Genomic DNA, 23,629 nt, shown 5'->3' with positions numbered 1-23,629 from the left:
CAACGCCATACGAGAATGTATTCATACACACATTGTTGATAAATATGTGATACTGAAACTGGCCAATTACGCTTCATCCACTACCCGCGAGCGCCATGGCTGGGATTGAGCCTCCCGAGCTGGAGCTGAGTCCGGCAGAGCCATCCCTCTGGACGAGGTCGCTCTTAGTACGCAATGATTTCCTATTAATATATATATATCCATACCTATACGTACAGCTGAATCCTGCTTACATTCGTGCTTTTCGTAGTCTGGGGCTGTGGCAGGTCTTACAGTTGACATTTCCCTCTTCCCTCTCGACACAATAAAAACCCGTTTGCAGCAAGCTCGAAAACGCAAAGCCTCCGCAACTAAAACCTCAACGCCATCTCTCCGTCAAGCCGTCCGCGGAATTTATGCTGGCCTCCCCTCCGTCCTCCTCGGATCCGCCCCTTCAGCTGCTAGCTTTTTTATCGTTTATGATGGTGTAAAGCGACACCTTCAACCCACTCCATTGTCCTCGACTTCTACGTCATGGCAACATACAGTCCTCACACATTCCCTTGCATCATCTCTTGGCGAAATATCCGCATGTGCTGTCCGAGTTCCTACGGAAGTGATTAAACAACGCGCCCAAGCGGGGTTGTTTGGTGGGTCTACACTTCTTGCACTCAAGGATATTCTTTCGTTAAGACACTCAGGGTCTGGGGGCACCACTGATAGACGGAGAGGAGGTTTGGGGCTTGTTATAAGAGAATTATACCGCGGCACATCCATCACCATTGCACGAGAGATACCATTTACTGTTTTGCAGTTTACGATGTGGGAGGCAATGAAAGACGCATATGCGTCCCGAACAGCAGGATTAGATGCTGGCACCGTCACTGGATCTGGATCGAAAGGTATATCTGCGGCGCCAAGTGCATTGTTCGGCAGCCTTGCGGGATCGATTGCTGCTGGCCTGACAACTCCACTCGATGTTGTCAAAACTAGAGTAATGTTAGCCAGGAGAGAAGGTAGTGATAAGGTGCGAGTGAGAGATGTTGTGTGCGGAATTTTGAAGGAAGAAGGAATTGGAGCGTTCTGGAGAGGAATCGGACCGAGAGTTGCCTGGATTGGAATTGGAGGTGCAGTGTTTCTGGGCAGTTACCAGTTTACTTGGAACATGCTTGAGGCCAAGCAGGATGGGAAAAAACACACCAGACCAGAGCCTCTGTGATGGTGATGTCAGACGTTCGGAAGTGACCATGTTGAAATCTTAGGATGAATATTTTTCTGATATTTGTACAGTACAATACAACATTTACATTTACGACATCTAGATATAGACATAAGAACTATGTAACAGATAATGAAAATACGTCTCGTTGAAGTTGACAGAATATTATGAGAGAGGTGTGTGAGTGATAGACTTCAAGGTACTCAAATCATTAAAATAAAAAAAAAGAAAAAGAAAAAAAAAGAGCATATTTATCTCTTAGAAATCCATCTGTTTCCCACCCCATTCGCTGATCCAGGAACAAACAACAAACAACTGCTCTTAAACTTCTCTCCTGTCAAACATTCAATGCAACCTCTGATCGGTTGCAATATTATACCCCCCTAGAGTAAAATGTTTCCACCCTCGCCTCCGCTTTCAACTAGGTACCTAGATAAGCACATATATCTGACCAGCCCATATCACAATTCATATATATTACACAATCAATTCTTATGAAACACGCCTAATGGCGTCGGAGATAAAAAAAGAATTCACCGGACAGGTCTTCACAGGATCCGGTGTCATTATCCCATGAATTGATACATTGTAGTACCCGAAGGCTGGGTATTGTGTGTAACACATGGTAAAGATGGGACCAATTGCTTGTTTGTTTGCATGCAGTTAAACCCGTTATTAATCGCCTTAGATAATTGTTCACATATCAATCTCATATGGAAGTTTGTCTTCTGCAGTTCGAACGATTTCCACCTACGAAGACCAGATTTAGCCCGCAAGACAACTAAGGAACATAGAAATGGAGGCAAGATTCAAAGAAGTGACTCTGCAACAACCAATATCCGGACTAAAAGGTTCGTCCGTATTTGGCCATTTGATGCTTTATACGTGGGAATAGACCTGTTTAGATATAAATTTGGTTTTTTGCGCAGATTCGGGATCTTTGTTCCGGGGCTGGCTGCACGGTCTGAGTTGGTAGACCTGTGGAGTTGTCTCCGAAATAGCACTGGAAACTGAATTCTCATGGACAAAAATTATATATAAGCTCATTGTGGTGATGAAATATGATTTTGGTTTCTCTTAGTTTATGTGTAATGTGTCGAGATAGATCTTGATGGGATAGAGTAAACAGAGAAGCTCTGATTGGTGCGGAAGCTGCCAAGCCGTATTGGCTGTGTATGGAAAGACCGTATTTTAACTCGGTCATTTATATTCATGCCTTAAACTACTGTACCGGGCTGTAATGAACATATAATTTATGACATATATTACTAGCTCTATATTTAATTTCCGGCGGCTGATTATATAAGCGCGGAGATCAAGGGCTCCAACCACTCCGCGTCCTACAACAATAGCCCAACTCTGTAGAGCAGCAGAGATTAAAATTTGAAACTATTATACGAGTCGCATGTTTTGAAATGTGCTTCCTGTAGATTTTGTCCCTGCCTTGAAGAATCCACCCACATGGCTTGGTTAAATTGTCTCAAAACTGACGCCGTCGCCTGAGATCACCCTGCACAGGCGGCTGCGTGCGCTCATTTGTCCATTTCTCCGCTATAAAAGACCCCAATGGCGAGGAAGTTCAGCCAGCGGGTAAGCTATGGTTGGTTTCCCTGTTTCCGCTATATCAATAGTTGCTGCTTTATGTTTGCAGCTGTTTGCGCAATGACCGCTAACTCCTACTTTACCACAGTGCTACCTATGCCAGATGCTCCTGGTGGTCATCGGCTCGGCGTAAATGGGCTGGCTGTTGATACTGGGAGCTCAATATTGTAAGCCTACAACTTCCCATCTTTTATACCAGGCCAGGTCGTACAGAATTATCAACACTGGTGCAGGTCGCGCGGCTTTCGGCACATTTCAAAACGGCCAACGTCAGTATTGAGCAAGTAACTGACCTGTCGCATAGGTATTCTGCTGGCCGTGATGGAGTCATTTGTGCCTGGGATTTAAATCTTAGCCTCAGCTCTGGAGTTGCTTCCAACCCTTTTCCGTCTTCTTCAGGCACCGCCCCCGCCAATTTGGTCTCCGATTCAAGTTCTAAATCCATAGAACCAACATCGTTCCGCCGCCAGGTTCAGGCGCATACCCATTGGATTAACGATATTGTCCTTGCGCAAAGCAACACAACACTTGTTTCTGCATCGTCGGATACAACAGTTAGAGTATGGCGGCCTGAGTCTGAGGATATGCAGTTACCGCCGACAATCGGCAAACATGGTGACTACGTAAAATGCCTAGCGACACCAGAATCGCATTCTCAATGGGTCGCTTCGGGTGGTTTGGATCACAAAATATATGTCTGGGATTTAAACGGCGCCGGGGAAAAGTTGAAAATTGATTTGTCCGAAGACGAACTTACAACTAAAGGTTCCTTATATGCTCTGAGCACAAAGGGGTCGATATTGGCGAGTGGAGGGCCAGAATGCGTGGTTCGCGTGTGGGATCACAGATCCGGGAAATTGATCACAAAGTTTGTTGGGCACACGGATAATGTGCGAGACATACTAATTAACCAAGACGGTGATACAATTATGACTGCGTCCTCTGATCAAACGGTCAAAGTGTGGTCCATGTCAGCTGGCAGATGTATGCACACCTTAACCATGCATAATGACAGTGTTTGGTCGTTGTTCTCAGATCACCCCCAACTATCCGTATTCTACTCGAGTGATAGGTCAGGTTTGGTTGCCAAAACCGATACGAGAAGGGCTACAGATATTGACCAAGGCGTTTGTGTGGCTGCTTTGCAGGAAAACGACGGTGTCGTGAAGGTTATTGCTGCGGGTGATTACATATGGACTGCAACACCAAAATCAAGCATTAACCGCTGGAACGATGTTGATACAACAGCGGAAGCTGAACTGCCAGTTTCATCATCACATCGATATGCCTGCAGCACTGCTTCCCATCAGAGCGTTGGATCACCTCAATCTCTAAATGAAGTTCCAGCGTCTATGGCAACATCACGGAGAATTCCTCGGGAGTCATTTCTACAGCTGTCAAATGCAGCTGCTTCAGTGAGTGGACTTGTGGCTCATGAAATACTGCTTAATGGCGATCTGGAGTTGGTTGTTCCTTTTCAAGCACTGCCCGAAGAAACAATAGTGGGACAGAATGGCTTAATCAAACATGTCATGCTTAACGACAGGAAGCATGCTCTGACGCAAGACACAGCAGGAGAGGTAGTACTCTGGGATCTCCTAAAGGTTCGTGGAAATCAAGTCGAAGTTCGCCCCTGAAAATTCCCTCCTAATATGAGTTCTACAGTGCATTCCAATTCAATCATTTGGCAAGCGTCATCTGGACGACGTTGCATCTGAAGTCAATACGACGGACACCATAGCTAACTGGTGCACCTTGGATACGCGCACAGGGCGACTGTCTGTGATCTTGGAGTCAAATCGTTGTTTTGATGGTGAAATATATGCGGATGAAACAGATATTGCTAATCTGAGCCAGTTTAAAGAAGATCAAAGGAGTGCGTTCCATCCCTGTCTTCTACCAAACACATATGATATACACACCTAACGTTTTGTATATCAATCACGCAGTTAATCTTGGGAAATGGATCCTGCGGCATTTATTTGCCGGCCTAATTGAAGAAGAAATCAAACGAGACAGAGAGTATCGGCGGACTCTCGAAGAAAGGTCGAAGGAGGCGACTGGAACTTCACGCCTGAATGCCCCAGATTCAATAGATGCTCAGAGAATACTCAACCAAAGTGTAGCCGAGGCTGGACCTTCTGGTGCAGTCCGTCCATCATCAAATGGAATGCTCGCTCCCATAACTCCTGGGCTTTCCATTGGATTTGCTACCCCAGGAGGAGGGCAATCAGCCTTTTCTGATAGCCTTGGAAGTGGCCCCCTAACTTCAACACCCACGGCTCACGTTAAGGACCAGAGTGATTACTTTGCCCCTTCTACCAATACACATACTGTAGACTCTCCAGACCCTAATGCAAAGACTCCAGGTTCCGCAGAGGATGAATCACAATCACAGTTTGGAACCTCACTAGCAGACACAGAAAAGGAAGATAAGCCTGGTAAACGCAGTGGATCTCGCTTTGGCAAAAAGTTCCAAATGTCCTTCCCTAAAAAGCTAGGGAGAACCTCCACAGAAACGAAACCAATTATCGAGGAGAAAGCCGAGGAGTCCGACAAGTCATCTGAGAAGGAAAAAGTGTTCGATGAGAACTTGAAAGGGGTTATTGAGAAGATTAGGTTCGAATACGAGGAATACTTGAACGAACACCCCGGACGGCCCTTGGAAACTAGAATTAAGCCAAGCGCAGAAAATGAGACACCAACGCTTACATTACCCGCAAATACAGCAATTCTAATTCAGGAAGAACATCCCGAATCGGCCGTTCCTGCGGACCTGTATCGAGGGACGGTAGGGACTGCCGGCGAAGATGCTGATGAGCTGGAGAAAGCTGCTCCGAAATGGCTTGGAGAGTTTCTTTTACGCGTGAGTACCCATGTTTTGCGACGGTGGAGCCGTCCTTTTTTATCAGCGGAATATGAGTATCAACTGACCAATTCTCGTAGAACACAATACCTTTCAAAGAAGTATCCAAAGTCGCATTCTCGTTGAAACCTTACAAAGACCTACTACCTCCCGTTGTCAATGCAGATGTGTATGTATCTCCTTCAACTTTTTCATTCTTTTTCCTATCAAATCCTCTCTGAATCCTAATCACCCCATTATATGCAATCTATTCCTCGATCTCACCGGTCCCTTTTTAAATCTAATACTTTTCTCAAAAGCCTTGCAAACAACTCCGCTTCCCGTCTAAACGCCAACCGCATGCTCCGTGCCAAAAAGCTCCTCGCATACGTTGTCGAGCGCATCGACCCACAAGACCCCAACGACCCTGATGCTAATCCGCTAAAACCGGAAGAATATCTGGAACTGTATTGCCAAAACACCGTAAGTTAGATCCCATCAATCCTAATTTGGTCGGATTGAAAATCACCCAAACATTCAACCTCCTGGCGCAAAAGTGAAAAAAAAAAAGAGAAAGAAAAGAAAAGGGACAATCTTAGGATCTTTCCCACCTGTACGACATCGGCAACTAACCTCGCAATTACCAGCTCATCCCTCCCGACATGACCCTCTCCACCATCCGCACCCACATCTGGCGAACAGGAAATGATATGGTCCTGTTTTACAAAGCCAATGGCAAACGGGAGATTCCCATGTCACGCTCAGAAGCCACAACTGCAGCTCAAGCCCCAACTTCGACCTCTCAAGCAAAAGTTGGGAGCGACGATGCAGATTTACCAATGAAGATGTCGATGCTTAGCGTATCAGCGGTGTCTGATGCTAACGTGGCTGGTGGTGGTAATGGTTCCGTGATATCTGCGACATCTAGATCAGCATCTACCACAGGGGCGATAGAAACTTAGGCACTAAGTGTGATGCTGCGGGGAGGAATATTCATATTCATGGGCCTTCTTTTTATTGAACCTTGTTCGTATGTTTTTTTTTTTTTTTTCCTTTTTTCCCTTTCCATACTACATTTCATGCCATTAATGCTACTTCTAATTTTGGGGACTTTCCTATGTGTCATTCTGCTTCTCACTGAGGCGCAGGTGGATCAGTTGCATATATTAGAATGGATAGCCTAGCTGCTGTATTGAGGGGAGGCGGCGGGTGTGATTTATTTCTGACCTCTCTGTGTACTTGGCATCCGATCACGATAGCATATGTATATATTTGGAGCAAACTTTGAGTATATAACTTAATGAATAAACTGGCTACCCCGTCACGCACCTTACACAGCCATCTTTCTATTCCTGTCCAATAAATAATAATAATAATAATAATAATAATAATATTTTTCTTTGGAATAATAGGAAATTGAACAGGAAAGGAGGTCTCACAACTCGTCCCATCCATTCCCATCTACATATTCTACATGTTTAGTTAATGGATCCTCCATAAGGACCATCTGGCCGCCTATGGGATGGATTCTCGTTGCAGTTGGAACCCCTTTCTGCTGACTCAGTTGCGGAACCATTTTATATGTTTAGGCCTACCACAGATCGTAGCCCGGAGAAATACAATGGGAAGGCGGATCATTCCCAGGCTGTTTGAGGGTTGGGGATTCCTCCTGGTGAATGCGTATGACCAAGTAGTTAATACACCCATACCCCTTGGTTCCCATTGGATAAGGTATACAGGCTATGGAATAGTTATCAAGTACTCTTACCCAGAGATAATCCCAGTCTGTATCAACTACCAGCAGGCTGTTCATCTCCGTGACGCAAATGAACATCGGGACCCAAGTCACCCGTTCCACCCATTCTCCGCCCGATCTCCGCCCGACTTCCATCTCTAAAAGAGAAAAGAAAAAGAGAAAAAAGAAAAGAAAAAAGAAAAGAAAAGAAAAGAAAAGAAAAGAAAGAAAGAAAAAAGAAAATAGAAAACCCAACCCCGGGGGACAAAGAACCAACTCAAACAAAGAGAATAAAGTCAGAAGTAAAATATGAAAAAAAAATAAAAATAATAAAACTCACCAACCGCCCCAAGCGCTTTCACCATATCCTCCACATTCCCCACCCCCTCCCGAAAACCAGCTCGTATCCGCCCGCCCACCCGCCAATGGTAAATCATAATCTTTCGTTCCCGGCGCAAAACCTGGCTCGTACATCCTTTACGGTGGTGAGGAGCTAGCTCCTTCTGCCACTCGGCCGCGGTCGTCTGGGTAGATTTCTTGAAGAGAGCTGATGTCATGCATGCTAGCGTGATGTGTGTTTGAAGGGCGCGACCTGGGCGGGGGAGGGATAGTTGGGGTGTCGGGTGTCGGGTGTTGGGTTGTTGCTTATATGAGAGGCGGAACGGGGTTGGGAGATGGGAGATTTGCTGTCTGGGTTTGTGTGGCTACGATTTTGAGGATGGGTTTTCAGCGTTTACCTGTGTAAAGACATGGCCTATCTTGTCTCTTTTGCCATTGCTAGGTTGGCGAGGAGGAGCGAAAATCGAAGGAATTTGAGGGGGGAAAGACGGTTTATCCGAATAAATCCTAATTTCGAATTATAATATATGAATGGCTGCCAGCAAGGGAAGTCTAGACACAACCAAAGGGAAGTGAAACAAAGAGATAAATAAACAAAGGAGCTGATATCTTATATGAATACAGATATTGGAGATTGAATCACACCATTATTTTCTTCAGTATGCAATCATTCAATATTATCTCACACCAATCATAAAATGCGACGCTAGGTTAAGATAACATGACATCCGTTCCCCGTGTCTTCCTGATTGCCACCTAGCGCGTAGAACGGGGTTCCGGTTTAACAACAGACAATAATACACAGATATAATGATACATAAGCATTATGAAAGACAAAGGGAGGAACAAGAAAAGGAATAAATAAAGGAGACCAAAAAGAATAAAGATAATCACCAATAAAACATGATCAAACCACACGCATGAAACATTTTGAACTCATCCCAGTATTTGAGAACTCGAAGGGTCAGGAGGAACCCGGGGGGGGGGGGGTGGAAGGGAGGGATTGAAGGGGGAGGACGGAGGAGGAGAGGCTTTAACTCAATTGCCCATGTGTTTCTTGAACTCCATGGGACGAGGAGAAAAAAAAAATTCATCACACGACAACTAAGTATATACAAACACAAGATGTGAAATAGGTATGCTGGACAAGAGAGTAGGGGGGGGGGGGGGATAATACACCAAAGAAGCTTTCAAAAAGTCGAGCGACAGTGATTTTATTAAGATTTATTGTCATTTTTGTCCTTGGCAGTCGTAGGAGCCGATGACGGCGGTTCCAATACATGGGTATGGTTTTTCGCATTGACCACGGTGCCATCCTCCCTCTGGAAGCACACCTGGCAGCTTCGAACCCAGTCGTCTGCCAGTACATCTTCCAATTTCGCCCGCTCTCGCGGGTTGATCTTAAGCATGTGGGCAATCAGCGGTCGTGATTCCCGTGGCAAAATGCGCAGAAGACGCCAGGGCCCCCTTATAACTTCTTGACGCTGTCCTGTCTGTCCTGTCTGTCCTGCCTGCGACGATGACTGTGCTGAGGAGGACGCATCTTTCGGTGGATGGAGGTCGTTTTTGGTATTCCCGTCGACATTATTGGCGGCAGAACCGCGCGAGTGATGGCGATGGTGATTCGGGGAACGTGCGCCGGTTTTTATGTCGCTGTCACCACGGATGGGTTGCCTCAGGGCAGCTTGAGCAGCGCTATGGAGATTAGGTGTGGAACTTGGGCGTGGTTTTAAGAAAGCTTTGGACTCAACGTCGGAGTTTTGAGGAGTAGGAGGCGAGGCGAATAATTTGAAGGAATTGTCGGTCATGCGTGGCTGCTTCCATGGGAATCGACGCAGGGACATGCAGCAGAAAATAATCGCCAGGGACCATATATCCGTAGGTCGGGGATCGTAGCGTTTCTCATCGTATACTTCGGGTGCCAAGTACGGGTCAGACCCGACAACTCCTAAATTGGGACTGTTAGTGAGAAAAATAAAACGAACGGGTGAGAGATGGTAGATTCGGAGACCATACCAGATGCTAGGACAATGTCGCTCTCGAATGGGTATCTGAAAACAACAGCACTTCCAAAATCTATCAGCTTCATAATCCCGTGCTCGCTAACAACAACATTATCCAGTTTCAGGTCGCGATGCGCCAAACCAACCCCATGCAGATAAGCTACCCCGCTGAGTATCTGTAAAAAGGTGCAGGCAATTTCCTCCCTCGTCATCTTCCCCGTCATGACAATGGCAAAGAGATCAAACGGAGCGTACTCCATGACCTCAAACCAACGTCCGCCTTCGTGGATGATATCCATGGTCTCAATGATATTGTCGTGATGCAGGGTTGACCCAATACAGAACTCTGCCGTGACTTTCTTCGAATAATCCTTTTCAGTTTCCCATGAATGCCGATCTCGAAACTGTTTGACGGCAAATATGACGCCATCAGAATTGCGCTTCAGCAGCCTGACCGAACCGCCAGCCCCAGAACCCAAGACTCTACCCAACTTGCCATACTTGGACTGGAGGCCATGATCATCAGCAAAAGGGATGCTAACTTGTGACTGCTGGAATTGATGATGTTTTGTTGATTTTGCAGATTCTTTCTTCGAACACGCGGTAGCAGTCGAACCACCACTCTTATGTTTATGGCCCATCCGGAGAAAGCGCTTCAATTCCGACATGGATCCCTGGCTTTTCCCTTCGTGGGTCCCGCCAGAGTCGTTGAATCGATTCTCCCTTCTCCCCGTGAAGAAACCACTTCGTCTCTCTACAGATTTTAGATCACCGCCGCTGGCTGATCGAGGAATGGGACCAGGGGATCGCGATTGATTAGCCCGGCGTTTGGAATCTACACTAGCAAAAACAAAGCGCGGATCGATATGGGCCAGGTTCTTCGGTTGGGGGGATCTGCGGGTTCGAGAATATGGGTCGTTTTCATCTCCGGTTGGGGTAACTGCGCCTGAACCTGAGGTGCTCCAGGCCTGATCAGGCTTTGGGGGGAAAGGCGGGCTTGACTCCCGCACACCGGTATCTGAGGACTGGGCGAGGTAGAACTTCGGTTTGCGGGCCCTTGGTTTTCTAGAGCCATCCGCAAGAGGTGTGTGGTTAGGGTGTCTGCTCGAGAAGGGGTCTGAGCCGGTAGACGGACGGTTTCCAGCTCCTGAAGAATCATAACCTTTTCCAGAGGCCTCGTTTGATAGGGATGTTTGTGGGGTAAACTCCAACTGCTCTGCTGCTCCAATCCCATCTCTAAAGTACCTTTGGTCTCCCTTCTTTCCCTCCCGGCCTCCGCCTCCAGATCCTATAGGGGTGAGAGCTGGTGATTGAGGTCCTGATACACTTGGCGATGGCACACCCGATCTATTTGGATCCCGGAAGCTGTGAACACTACTAGACGCTTTTGATGGTACCTGAAATATGGCTCTGTTAACCATGTATATCAAACATCCACAGGAGGTCATGTGCAAACGCCAGGAGATCACAGACAGAGAGGTCAGGAACAACGAGGAAACACTACATACTCTTGATGCTGGAAGGGAAACCGGGTCAAAGGCGAAGTTCTGCAGCCGGGTTTCCTGTAGCCTGGACCTCTGGAGCCGCATTGTGAGGGATTCCAGGTCGCGTTTCGATTCGAGTGAGTGTGGATCCGAGGGTCGGGTGCTGTCCTGATGGGAAGAGGTTGGTTCTATTTCTTGGTTTACAGAGGCAAAGCGAACGGCCTGTTGCAGCTGCCCGTGCTGGGGGTGAAGCCGGTGTTCCGTGGCAGCCGCCATGGCTGATGGAATTCGCTGTTGCTCTTGCTGATGCTGATGCTGATGCTGATGCTGATGCTGCTGCTGCTGCTGCTGCTGCTGCTGCTGCTGTTGTTGTTGTTGTTGTTGTTGTTGTTGTTGCTGCTGCTGCTGCTGCTGGAGTTGTTGGTCTTTACCTGCGGGCGGGGAGTCTATAGAGGAAAGTCGAGTCAATACAAAAGGAATAGCCAACACATATTTACAGTAGAAGGACCACTATCGGGTCTTTGTCAGCGACGAATGAGTGCGGGAGAAGCTGCTTTACCTTCGTCGTGTTGGAAAGCCATGGCCATTGGGGGCAAAAGCAGATAACGTGCGGGGAACAGAACAGGCCGATTCTGCGAGACACATCACCCACCCCCCCTGCTCTTTCAACTGGATTCTCTGGACAGGATGAGAAGAAGTATTTGATGGCCGAACAACCGGGGGCAAAGATATGTTTGGAGAGAAGTAGAGACGCTCGGGACCCGGGACGCACGCAATCCGCGATGACGCTAACAAGGGCCGGTGATGATGAATGTGGCTGGATCAGGGGAGTGAAGAGGGAAGAGGGAAGAGGGAAGAGGCAAGAGGGGTGTGGAGAGGGGTGTGGAGGGCAATCAACGAAACTTTTAGCGAAAGAATTAAAGTACACGAACGAACAGGGGCAAAGCAATCCCTCTGCCGGGAGTTAGTCTGAGCAGCAAGGGGGTCTATGCTGTCGGGAAGCATACGTTCGGGATAACGAACGAAAGGGCAGCAAGTTGTTTGGAACCTACCTGGTTTTGGAGTGTTTTTGTCTTTGGATCAAAGGGTGACTGACCTGGGTAGGTAGCGGCGGATGGAACAACGAAGAGTCAGAATGCTAAGTTAACTAGCAAACTAGTTATAGACGAGGTAAACTAAGCAAGGAACGGGAGTGTGTTTTTCTTCCACTTTTTCTTCCACTCTTTCTTTCTGCTGGCCAGTGGCTAGAACTCTGCTGCTCTAGATGTCGATCTGAGAAGCCCGGAAAGCCACGGCTTTGTGCAAGAAGTTTGGAAGTCTGCTGCCGATGGCAACATGCGGGGAGCGAGGTTGTAGTTAGTTGTAGACACTTGCAATGAGAAAAGGGTGTGTGTTATTTTCTTAATTTTTTTTTTTTTTATTTTTATTATTATTATTTTGGGCGGTGGTAGATACATCTTCGCCATCAAGGACGGAAACAGTCATAGTAAAGTTCAACAACTTTGACGTATTCCACGGTTACAGGACTTCCTTGAAAGTTAAAAATATAAAAAGACGCAAGGGGGGATAACGACCGTTCAACTAAGCAATTGATGACGAAAAAGAAGCAACAAAGGAACAGCCGACTGGTCCGGCACAAATAAATAACTTGAGCCGTGCCTGATTGATTAAATAGTTCGACGAAGTTATCGGGGGAATTTTTTTTTTCTTTTTTTCTTTTTTTCTTTTTATTATCGGTCAGTAGTTTTCCATTATCTTCGCTCTATCAGCCAATTGCCCATCGCGGACTGAACAATGGAAAAATAATAATAATAATAATAATAATAATAATAATAATAATAATAATAATAATAATAATAATAATAATGGAGTGGAGTGGGATGGCATACGCCATCTGCAGACGACATACTTAGTGCAATATGCGGCCGAATCTCACATGCCCGGGGATGTCTCGTGGTCTATGCATACGTTCAATGGAGCTGAGTCCTTTGGCAGTTCTGATGGTGCGGGGAGACAGTTGCTGGTGCAGATTATGCATCGCCACGAAATCCCCGAGTTGTGCGCGGGTTCATCTCAGTTCTGTGACACCTAAACTAGCTACTAACTATGATTAAATAATGATGATATAATACCTTGCAGATTTGAATTTTTTCCGTGGGCCGAGTTGCGGGGATGTAGCTCTTCCGCCAAAGTCTTCCACGTCCCCGCCATCCCCGCCATAAAGTGAAAATATGCAAATATGCAAATATGCAAGAAAAGAGATGTGGAGCGGGAATTGAGCCGGACACCTGTGTTTGTTTTTGTTGTTGTTGTTGTTGTTGTTGATCAGTGCATCACGGAAAATATCGTCTTCCCCAGAAATTGAGTGATCTGATTGTCTGTATATATGACAAATATACTGTATCATACAGCGGTCCTGCTGGGAATGTAAAATATGCAACATCAACCGATTGGGTATGATCCCATTGATAAAATACGTGGGAAAAAATCCATCTCAAAAAACGCCGTCGCAATTGCCAGTGCTAAAACAAGTAAAATAAGGAAAGAAATAAAGAAGAAGAAAAGAGAAGAAGCAAATCAAGCACTAGATGCCCTCCAACCCAAAATACTCAACACCCTCCCCCGGTCTCACAGCAGAGTCACGGAACAACCTCAATACCAATCGTCTTAGCCTGGGCAATGACACTCCTGCAGAGCGACTGCAAAGCTATTCCCGACAGCCGCACCTCGGATTGCTTGATCTTCGCAATCTCATAGATATGCTTCAGCGACACCTTGCCGATGTAGACTTTGCCCGGTGACTCCGTGCCCCGAAGCCGTCCCTTGCGCATTTCGATGTCTGCGGCTTTGAACAGCAGCCAGGATGTAGTTGGGCTTCGAATGTCGAAGGTGAATGATCGATCGGGGCGGATGGTGACGAGGGTGGGGATAGGGATTCCGGTTTCAATGTGTGCGGTGCGGGCGTTGAATTCCTGTAAGTTTGTAGAAGAAGCAGAAAATTAAGAAGGGTCATCACTTAGGGGATAGAAAAAGGGGCATAAGGAATAGAGAGGAGAATTGATTTGGCATACCTTGCAGAAATCCATACTCTTGACACCCTTGCTTCCAAGGGCGGGACCGACAGGAGGACTGGGGCTGGCCTGTCCCGCGCCCACGATAAGCTTGACGATCACGTCCTTTGCGGCCGCCTTCTGAGCCATTGTCGCGGGGAACGGCAGAGGGTAGGAAGTCGGGCAAAACGGAACTGGGTGCAGGGGGGAACTTGGCTTGTCCGTCGGTGTGTCTTCCCCCAGGTTGTTGGCCGTCGTGGGTTCGGATGTTGTCGTTTTCTGCCGTCCAGCAGAATTTTAGCAGTTGCGTGCTGCTGCTTGCTCTGAGCCTAAGCAGCCAAGTCACATGCTAAGCGCCCGCTTACCTAGCGCGCCAAAAGTAGTTAGTTGGGCAAGTTCAAACCGTGGCACGATGACTCAGCCCGCTCCTTTCAGCGCAAAGTTCTTGGGCCGGACTTGTGCGTTTTTCCTTGCTGCTGCATACCCGTACCTTGGTAGCCATTGGATTCTGCCTGCTTCCCTTGCTTCCCTGCTTGGGCTGCTTCCTTCCCGGGTTTCAGAATTTCCCTGCTCTGTTGCTCTTCGGCTGGGCGCGTTGTCTTGCCGCATACGGCCTAGCCCCGGACCCGTGGTTTATCCGGGGTTAGCCTCAGACCTTTCCCCCCCCTCACTGTCCCCTCACTCTGCGCTTCCCTCTGCGCTTCCCCTCTCCCTTTTAACCTCATCGTCTCGTCTCTCTCCTCTCTCCTCATCCTCTCTCCCTGTTCTCTGCCACCCCTTTGCCAGCTCCATTCTCCCACATCATGAACTGGTTCAAGCAAACGTAGGTCCATATCCATCCATATGTTCTGTTCTGCCTCTGTGGGCACCCTGGGTAATCCTGCTGTTAACCCCTTCCCTTGGCAATTTAGGTTGGCCAATGTTGCCGGCACTCAAGAACCCATCTATGGCCCAAGCGCCATCCAGTCAGTCGCGGCACAGGCACAGGCACAGGCACATGGGCAGCCAACCTCATACCACGAATTGACAAAGGATGACCTGCGATGGAAGGCAATGCAATCTACTTGCGTGGAGACCCAGACCTTCTATCTCTTCTCAGATAATGGAGATATCGCCATGCTCCAGGTTATTTATAGCAATGTCGCGTGAGAACTATCGAGAGATTGTGAAGCCCTCTTCTTTTCTCCTAGGACAAGTGTACTAAGGCTTTTCTTTTTTCTCTTCTTCTTTCTTGATCGCAGCGGAATCCACACGACCTGCCATTTCAACTCCAAGATCTATGCCACGGATGGCAAGTCGGAACATAGGTGGTGCTCCGACTCGATCCGCGATTACATGTTCGATGAGGACATGCTCTCCTTTGGCGGAGAAAATATTGCCCTCACCCTCAACGCTGAAGGCGACACCTACACCGTCAAATCAGCCATGAATCCGGATAGCTTGGTCAACGTCACTCTGAAACGGACCGCCCCCGGTTTCGCCGCCGGAAGAGATGGCACCTCATACTTTGGCACGGATCCTAAAAATCCGTGGGGCAGCATGCGCCATGTCTTTTGGCCACGATGCCAGGTCGAGGGCTCTATTATTTCTCCGGAAAGGGAGATTGATTTCAAAGGCCGCGGGGTGTTTATCCATGCCCTCCAAGGCATGAAACCCCATCATCTTGGTATGTCCCTGTCACTATCCATCCAAAACAAGGAAACCAAGAACCAGCACTATCTTCTCTCTGGTGTACGTGTGATGGAAAAACCCTAACCATTGTCTTGTGCCCTCTCTAGCTGCACGGTGGAATTTTGGAACTTTCCAATCTCCAGCATACTCTGCCGTGTTCATGGAGTACACAACCCCGCCTTCGTACGGATCTACTGTTGTGAGTGTTGGCGGCGTCGTGAAGGGCGGCGAGATCGTGTGTGCTGGACCGGTGCAACCGGCAGTGCATCTCGAATCCGAAAAAGACGACTATACTTCCTGGCCGCAACCTAAGTCGGTCAGGCTCACCTGGGATGGAAAGACAAAGGACGGTGAACCCGTCAGTGCGGTTTTGGAGGGTTCTCTAGGCCGGCGTCTTGATCGTGTTGATGTTATGGCAGAGGTTCCAGGGATTATTAAATCCATAGCTGGAAGCGTTGCAGGAACGAAGCCATACATTTTTCAGGTAAGAAGGAGCTGGGCCCGGTGGCCAAATCCTAGTTGCAAAAATGAAGTCTGTAATGCTAACGCTACCTGCAGTATGCTCCACAAGACAAGCTCCCACTGCAAGTCCGCATTGGTGACTCAGAAGAGAGTGAGCATGGTACTCTCTATCTGGAAGCAACTTTTATTTCTTAAACCCGCGTTTTTCTCTTTTTCTCTTCCCCCATCATGTAAGCGAGGCAATTCGGTCGTTTTATCACGGTTTGACTTATGAACTGGCGTTGGGCTGTTGTGTTCTCTGATTATGCTTTTTTCTCCTGTTCCCCCCCTCTTTGAACCCCTTTATGTTTTATGTATGCGTTGAACGTCCAACCCGCCTGTACTTGACTATGGCGTTATGCGTCCCTGATCGGAGGCATACAAACCCCTCCCATCACATATTCTTATTAATACAATTGAATGACACCGGAAAGCTTTTCCTGCTGTTCTGATTAGAAAACTGAACTCGATATATATATATTCTTCCTTTTCTCGCTACCTCACATGAGATTGCGATGTCTCTCCCTCAAGCATCGAATCGAAGCCATCCAAGATCTGCCGATAAATTTCTTCTCCCTCCCTCCCAACCCCTCTCCCCACCCAGCCAGGGTATATCAACCCACATAACACAGCAGCGGGAACACAGCAACAGAGCAACACACTACCTCTCCATGCCTCCCATGGCCCCCATCTCTTCCTCTACACATCCTGCTCTTTTCTTCCCATCCAACCAACCTTTCCCTCCTCCCTCTACCATTCAAATTGCCCACCATTACTCCCCTACATTCTCACAGCAACAACCCTTCCTTCGAAATCTCACACATCACAAAACCAAAAATAAATAAATAAATAAAAGGAATGGGAACCATCCACTCTCGAAAAGGCTGGACTAGCTCAAATGTTGCTCACTTCGTTCCTAGACGACTCCAGTGAGTTTTACGTATATATGTATTTTTTCCTTTTTGAAGCACTTTGTCCTTAAGTGATAGATACCAACCTTCTATACCCCCCTGATTGCAACATACCCTTATATTAATATTCTCTGCATAAAGAAGAAGAGAACTCTAACCACAGCATCTTTCAATCATTTTCAAACATCCAGGAAGCGCCTGCGTGATAACATCATGGGAGTTAGTAAGTGTGATATTTGGACCCCTGCACCCCCCCCCCTCTCCCCTCTAACCACCTGTTTCTTTTCTTTTATGCATGCCAAACCCAAATCTCATATCTGCTGTTTCGGCTGCAGACTATATTATATAATAACTAGATTATTTTTTATTTTTATTTTTAACGTTTTTCCTGCTCTATAGCTAAGCCTGCGATCCGGTTTGCTCTAAGCCCCTTTTTCAAGAGTTGAACATGTTATGCTGTTGGGCTGGAATATTGGACACTCCCCATATTCAGAGACTGAAGCCCATATACTCTAATTATACTAATCTTCGACCCGCACACAGTCGTCTTGCCCGTCGTGGAGGTGTGATACGGATGCAGAAAGATGTCTACGACACCATCCGGGCGGTCCTGATCATCCGTTTGAAGGAGGTATGTTTTTGTGTTTTTTTCCATTGGCTTTTATATATATATATATATATATTCATCGCATTACTTAAGCTTCTCAAGGTTTCTTTCCTTTATGATGTTTTGTTGATATTCATCCTTGTTGGTTGCGGCAAGAAAAAGCACAAGAGGAGAAAGAAAAAGAGTAAATATGGGTAGGTCTTGATTCGCTAATTGAACTCACTTTTTGTTTTGAATGATGTTATTTTTTTTTTAGATTATTCGAAGAGTTGTTATTTTGCTGGATGGTACGAAGTATCCTGGCAAGAAGCGCAAGGTATGCTTTTCCTTTTATTCCCCCCCAACCCCCTAAGTGTTGGCCCTTTGCATATTAGAGAAAGGGAGAAATTTGACTCGAATCGGCCTGAAGCTGACCTGATTCTACAGACTGTAAATACCCAAGATGTAAGTATAGTAGAGTACATGCGGATTTGCACCTCGACAACTTCTGTTGTTTTGCCATTTGATGGCACATTCACCGTACCCCCCCCCTCTTTGCTTGCCTTGACACTGGCAACGCTTCTATAAGCACTGCTAATCGATGTTGCCTCCCCTTGGTGACGAAAAAGGTGGTGTTTGTCCTCAAGGGTGTAAGTGGTATATTCTGTTTTACATTCTAATTACACCTCACCCTACGTCTTTCTCTGGAAGAGGGAGGACAGTCTGCGGGGCAATAATTGTTTCTGCTACCGTGACCCTGATATTCTAACCAATTTATAGTTGGGAAATCCTGTCTACGGTTTCGAATAGGCGAAGAGATTGCTTCTGAGGCTGTGGTGCTGTTCCCGTGTATCTCTCTCTGGATTGGAGCTCGTTCTCTTCAGTTGACTGTCCGGGAATTGTCAAGGCACTCCGCATTCCGCCATGTCAGGGTGCCAAATATGGGAAAGGGGAGAATGGTTTTTCAGTGTTTCCTATGTTTGTGCGAAAAGACCGGACTACATATTGATGTGAAATTTCAAGAGCAGAGGCGACCGGATCTTCTGTTTGGATTTCTCGGGACTGTTGTTTGGGTTAATGGGGGCAGTTGTGGAGGAGAGCAGAAAGAAGTTGGAGAGCGGTTGAAACTTAAGAAATGAGCACAGAGAGTTTATCTAGTTAGATGTGAAATGAGAAATTAAATAAATCGCACGATAACGGTTTTTCCTTCTCCTGGACGAACCCCCAGATCTTTCTCTTCATTTCATGTATTGACATTTTCTTCTTTGCAACTGTGGTAGGATTGTCCCATTTGATAACGTTTCCATTTTTGGGTCCTACAAAGATTTAATGGGATCATGACACATGTCAGTGAATGAAGAAGTCAAATGCCAGGCAGGTCCTTGAAACACTGTGGGAGGATCAGATAGCAGACTGTCATTCCTATAGGTCATTCCTCCGAATGGCCGAACAATCTCTGATGAGTTGTTCAAAGACCCCATCCAGAGAATGACAAGTTTGGACTCTCAAAAGCCGAACAAAGCAAACCCATGGTTCGCTGGTTGTGAGATTGATTAAGCATCTTGCTCATCACAATATCAAATGTTGTCTTTCATATAAAGCAAGTTAAAATAGAATAACTAAATGATCGCAACAGTTTCGAACCCGAATTCGTGCTCCAGCTTTTTATTAAGACCGATGCTGCAGCAATCTCATAGGCACGCAGACAGTAACTTACTAGTTAGCCTCAGAAACCCAGAGACCTTGAGCATTCATACAAAAAGGAGTCGAACTGCTCAATCTCATTCTGTCATGCGTGCGGCGCCTGCACAATTAGATGCCTATTCACGTAACTAACGGGATAAAGTCATCTAGCTCCAGAAGTGCCGCCAATTCCTCGTATGGGTCATATGTGCCGGTGCTCTGGAGGGCAAATGGCGTTGCGGAGGCGTTGCCCTCCTGACAATGTGTGGCGAAGGCTTTCAAAACTATCACTGTTAGTCGCTGAATTTCCAGTATCTGTAAGTTCCAATTCCGCAAGTATGGTTGATTGAATCTTTATGATCACAGCACTTAGAGGTTTGCTCATCTGGATGTCCATGTGAAATTGAGACAAGCTCCGTGGAACCGCCTCCACAGCTAGTTAGTTATGCCTCCCAAGGCCATTAACTGGTTAAATAATAATAATAATAATAATAATAATAATAATATAAAAGTTAGGTGGTTCAACCGCCAATCTTTCTTTGGCTCATCCGCTGTGGCATAAAAACAGGGTTTTGCCAGAAGATGTCACATAATTCTTTTAGCTCAACTCAGCCATTGTTCCTTTTACTTCGATTTTCAAAAAGCAGTGCAATGTCAAAAGGTTATGATGATACTTCAGTCAACGTTAATGAGTAGGAACCTCCACCCGCTTAATTCTGAAACGAGACAATCAACCCCCGTTCAACCGGGAACCATTGTTGGATCCTGGATCTCGATGTGAAACCGTGCGATTTAATTGGGTTCTAAAATTGTTATCCTTGTTGACATGGAATCCAAGCTGCATCAGGCACGTCAAACACCTAGGTATTGTTACCTGGTTTGTTCGAGGCATACTTCGAGCCTGTTGGTTGTTCGGAAATCCGGCATTTTGACGCCATTGACGTGCAAGAAGACATCAGAATTTAATGTTGATGTTCGCTGGAACTTTCGTGGCAAGGTTTCCAGCTGCAGTGGGGTTTTCTCTGCATATGTAGTTGGTTACTTTGTAGGTCCCTTGAACTCAGAGTTCGGAGGAGTTCATATCTACCATTCTTGAATCAATGATGAGTTTATGGTGGGATCTTGCCGGTTCTTTCATGGTTTCCTTTTTTCTTTTTCCTTTTTCAATTTTTCTTTTTCATTTTACTTACATTTCTTTTCTTTTCTTTTCTTTTCTTTATTTTTTATTTTTGGGTAATCCTGTTTCTCAACCTTCCCTCACTTAAAACATCGAAGCATGTAAACTCTGCAGTATTGAACCAACATGAAAGAAGCATAGCTGGGCATCAAATTTTAACTCCCAATGAAAAATATGCTGTTGACGTATCCCCATAGTCATTTCCCACTATCACACATCCTAAATCAAGCAAATAGCAGGATAGTTAACTGCTCACTTATCATGCGTCCACGAAACACAAAAGGCTGACGTTGTAACACTGCGCCATAACTAGGGATTGCGCCCGATTACCCCGCACTCGATCGCTTTTTCGTTGGAAAGAGTACTGTACTTTTCTTCTGCTATGACAACACTGCGTCGGAATGTAAAATGCCCGACTCTGAGTCCTTTTCAATTTAGTAGAAAGCGAAAGGATAGTAGTGCACGGGTAGGATTAAAAAGTAGGCAAGTGAATATATAAAGCTACCAGAGTTCGGAGGAGAGTCAACCCAATGAGGAAATGAAATTTAATTGATATCTTCCTTTGTATGTCCTTGTTAGGCCAGCGAAGCCTCCAAAACCCACAGAAGTGATGTAGAACGACAAAAAATCGTGAAATCAAAACCAGCGGAGATTCTCATGGGACCGTCCTTTCAATTTGTAACTTCTGTTCTGCCACCCTTGCAAAAATCCGTCTTTGCTCTTTTGCTGGTATACCATATCAACCCACCCCAATAAATCAATTAATATATGTATCCAGAAGAGAAGGGAGAAATGGCAATGGAAATATCCAAGGAAAAATGAAAAGAGGAAAATGCAAATACGGAGAAGAAAGTAGCAAATCCAGCTTGCTAAATAAGTTAATCAATTGAGGGGTATCATGTGGGTAAAACGAAGGCATCATGATTATCTTGTCAAATCATATACTGAGGGAAAAGAAACACCAAAAACGAGAAAAAGGCAGCAAATCTACCGCCCGCTCTGCTCCAAAATAACCGCCTCCAAAAGGCCCCATGCCCACCTCTCATGCTCCCGAAATTTGACGTTAAATACATTGGGCAGCATCAAAGTAGCGTTAGCATGATCAACCGCAAAAACTGGTCCATCAAGGGTCCGCAATCGACAATACGCCACAGCCTCTTCCAGCAGCTTTCTACCCACCCCCTGATGTCGATCCGTCTGCCTAACACTCCATGCACGAATAATACCCGTCCACCTCGCAGAGCTCTTACGTCTAGAGAACCGTGGCCGCAAACAGACAGTATCCGTGCTATTCACCGTCTTCGCAATCCTCAGCACGAGCACGGCTATGATATCCTCTCCACATTTCGTGACGAGAATCTCATCTCTGCGGTGCGAAATGCCATTGACGGAGCTGGCGGAGAGCCATGACCAGTTCCCCACGTGCTCAGCGAGGGCGGAGTAACCACGGACCATGTGTCGAATTGCGAGGAGGGCGAATAACCCCGCCAGTGTCCAGAGTGTGAGCATGAGGACGAGGTCGCTGGGGGAGCCTGTGTAGAGAAGTTTGGCGATTGTGAGGAAGGTTATGATCGATAGGGCCTGGATGGCTGGGTGGCAGATTATGGATTTTATGGCGATTTGGCGTTGTTGGGCGACGCTGTCGGAGACGAGGCGGAGGGCGGAGAGGATGTCTGCTTCCTTTGTGGCGGTGAAGATTGCTAGGGTCGGGGAATGGAGCGGTTGGGAGCTGGATTCTTTGCTGAATGCATGCTTTGGAGTTGAGGGCTGGGGGTTTTGCGACTGTGTTCCATTGGGAGCTGAGAAGGCGGGGTTTGAATATGGGTTGGTTTCGGTTGAGATAGGAGGTATGGGCTTCAGGAGATCTGGAGTGTCTATGACGGGGATGGGTGGTGAGGGCGGGAAAAGGTCCTCATTCGAAGTAGATATCTGTAGATTTGTCCTGAGGGAAGATAGGAAGGCTGGTAAACACTGCATTTAGCATATGGAAGAGTTCTATATACTTCCAACTCAACCACAGAATATGGAGGGGGGATCAATCCTTGTAACCGGGAACAACATAACACCATGACATAAAGCATAACAGTTTATATAAACAAATAGATAATACACGTGTTAAGATATCTAGGTATCTGCTGTTAAAGAGAAAAGCGAACCAGCCTACCAAGCAGAATACGCAAGCCGGGTATTTGAACTCCTACATCCCATGCCCGCAGCCTGATATCGTTTACCTGCAACAATGGGAAACGCCAGAGAATGGAATTTGAAGATGTTGATGCGTTGACCCCGGTATTTGTACGAAGTCTTGGGGGGCGTTTCATGTTGGAAATAGTCTAGGAAGAAACAAGTCAGAAAATAGAGATAGCCTATCGAAAACCAAATTATAAGCTGAAAGGGGAGGAGGGCTAGATATGAAAAGGTTCACATTTGCTCTTTTGCTTGTCTCTCTATCAGGGCAAGCAGCAAGCCGTAATCCAAGTAGGGCTGCATGAGGAGAGGAGAACGGATTAAAAGAAAAGATGAAAAAGGATTGAAGAAAAAAAATAATATGAACTGCTGAGAGACCCGACTGAGTGCAAATGGTGCAAACCAACAGAGGCTTGTTTGAACGAAGGATTGGCTGACATCACCCGCCAAGATGTCACGGGAATCGTACTCGATTGTCGTGACTTCGGGAGAGAGAGAATTCCAGGCAAGAAATGGTTTAGTGCGGATCCATCAATCAGACTGAGGGAGATCGACACCATGTTCTGGTGGACCAATTCCAGGAGACTCAGGGGCAAACACGGAAGCAAGCAGCAGGTGGGACCTGAAAGAGCCAACAAACAATGCATTCGATATCTC

General features: G+C 46.5%; 8 protein-coding genes across 8 annotated transcripts; 4 read left to right on the top strand and 4 right to left on the bottom strand.

Annotated features, from left to right (window-relative positions):
• Positions 1–95: 95 nt before the first annotated feature.
• On the top strand, positions 96–1,198 carry PADG_05579 (uncharacterized protein; the record flags this gene model as incomplete). The annotated part of the gene is made up of 2 exons (XM_010762755.1): positions 96–167; positions 251–1,198. The coding sequence occupies 2 exons, from the start codon at positions 96–98 to the stop codon at positions 1,196–1,198; spliced, it is 1,020 nt and encodes a 339-aa protein (XP_010761057.1).
• A 1,662-nt stretch (positions 1,199–2,860) lies between these two features.
• Positions 2,861–6,607, top strand: PADG_05577 (uncharacterized protein; the record flags this gene model as incomplete). Its single annotated transcript, XM_010762497.1, has 7 exons — positions 2,861–2,967; positions 3,105–4,404; positions 4,466–4,676; positions 4,750–5,666; positions 5,747–5,835; positions 5,966–6,128; positions 6,293–6,607. 7 exons carry the CDS (start codon positions 2,861–2,863, stop codon positions 6,605–6,607), a joined length of 3,102 nt encoding a protein of 1,033 aa, XP_010760799.1.
• A 629-nt stretch (positions 6,608–7,236) lies between these two features.
• On the bottom strand, positions 7,237–7,937 carry PADG_05576 (uncharacterized protein; the record flags this gene model as incomplete). Its single annotated transcript, XM_010762754.1, has 3 exons — positions 7,237–7,314; positions 7,414–7,538; positions 7,721–7,937. 3 exons carry the CDS (start codon positions 7,935–7,937, stop codon positions 7,237–7,239), a joined length of 420 nt encoding a protein of 139 aa, XP_010761056.1.
• Positions 7,938–8,936: 999 nt separating this feature from the next.
• Positions 8,937–11,793, bottom strand: PADG_05575 (HAL protein kinase; the record flags this gene model as incomplete). The annotated part of the gene is made up of 4 exons (XM_010762496.1): positions 8,937–9,667; positions 9,736–11,119; positions 11,231–11,652; positions 11,766–11,793. The coding sequence occupies 4 exons, from the start codon at positions 11,791–11,793 to the stop codon at positions 8,937–8,939; spliced, it is 2,565 nt and encodes an 854-aa protein (XP_010760798.1).
• Positions 11,794–13,845: 2,052 nt separating this feature from the next.
• Positions 13,846–14,406, bottom strand: PADG_05573 (ribosomal protein L11; the record flags this gene model as incomplete). Its single annotated transcript, XM_010762753.1, has 2 exons — positions 13,846–14,178; positions 14,278–14,406. 2 exons carry the CDS (start codon positions 14,404–14,406, stop codon positions 13,846–13,848), a joined length of 462 nt encoding a protein of 153 aa, XP_010761055.1.
• Positions 14,407–15,099: 693 nt separating this feature from the next.
• Positions 15,100–16,584, top strand: PADG_05572 (uncharacterized protein; the record flags this gene model as incomplete). Its single annotated transcript, XM_010762495.1, has 4 exons — positions 15,100–15,401; positions 15,498–15,922; positions 16,035–16,411; positions 16,486–16,584. The coding sequence occupies 4 exons, from the start codon at positions 15,100–15,102 to the stop codon at positions 16,582–16,584; spliced, it is 1,203 nt and encodes a 400-aa protein (XP_010760797.1).
• A 1,203-nt stretch (positions 16,585–17,787) lies between these two features.
• On the top strand, positions 17,788–18,735 carry PADG_05571 (uncharacterized protein; the record flags this gene model as incomplete). Its single annotated transcript, XM_010762494.1, has 4 exons — positions 17,788–17,970; positions 18,203–18,262; positions 18,373–18,390; positions 18,706–18,735. The coding sequence occupies 4 exons, from the start codon at positions 17,788–17,790 to the stop codon at positions 18,733–18,735; spliced, it is 291 nt and encodes a 96-aa protein (XP_010760796.1).
• A 3,037-nt stretch (positions 18,736–21,772) lies between these two features.
• Positions 21,773–23,106, bottom strand: PADG_05569 (uncharacterized protein; the record flags this gene model as incomplete). The annotated part of the gene is made up of 2 exons (XM_010762493.1): positions 21,773–22,746; positions 22,950–23,106. The coding sequence occupies 2 exons, from the start codon at positions 23,104–23,106 to the stop codon at positions 21,773–21,775; spliced, it is 1,131 nt and encodes a 376-aa protein (XP_010760795.1).
• Between the last annotated feature and the right edge of the window lie 523 nt (positions 23,107–23,629).

This window comes from Paracoccidioides brasiliensis (genome assembly GCF_000150735.1).
Source record: "Paracoccidioides brasiliensis Pb18 unplaced genomic scaffold supercont2.6, whole genome shotgun sequence".
Classification (NCBI taxonomy): Eukaryota; Fungi; Ascomycota; class Eurotiomycetes; order Onygenales; family Ajellomycetaceae; genus Paracoccidioides; species Paracoccidioides brasiliensis.
The sequence above is the reverse complement of the archived record's forward strand: the minus strand, read 5'-3'. Positions and strand labels throughout refer to the sequence as shown.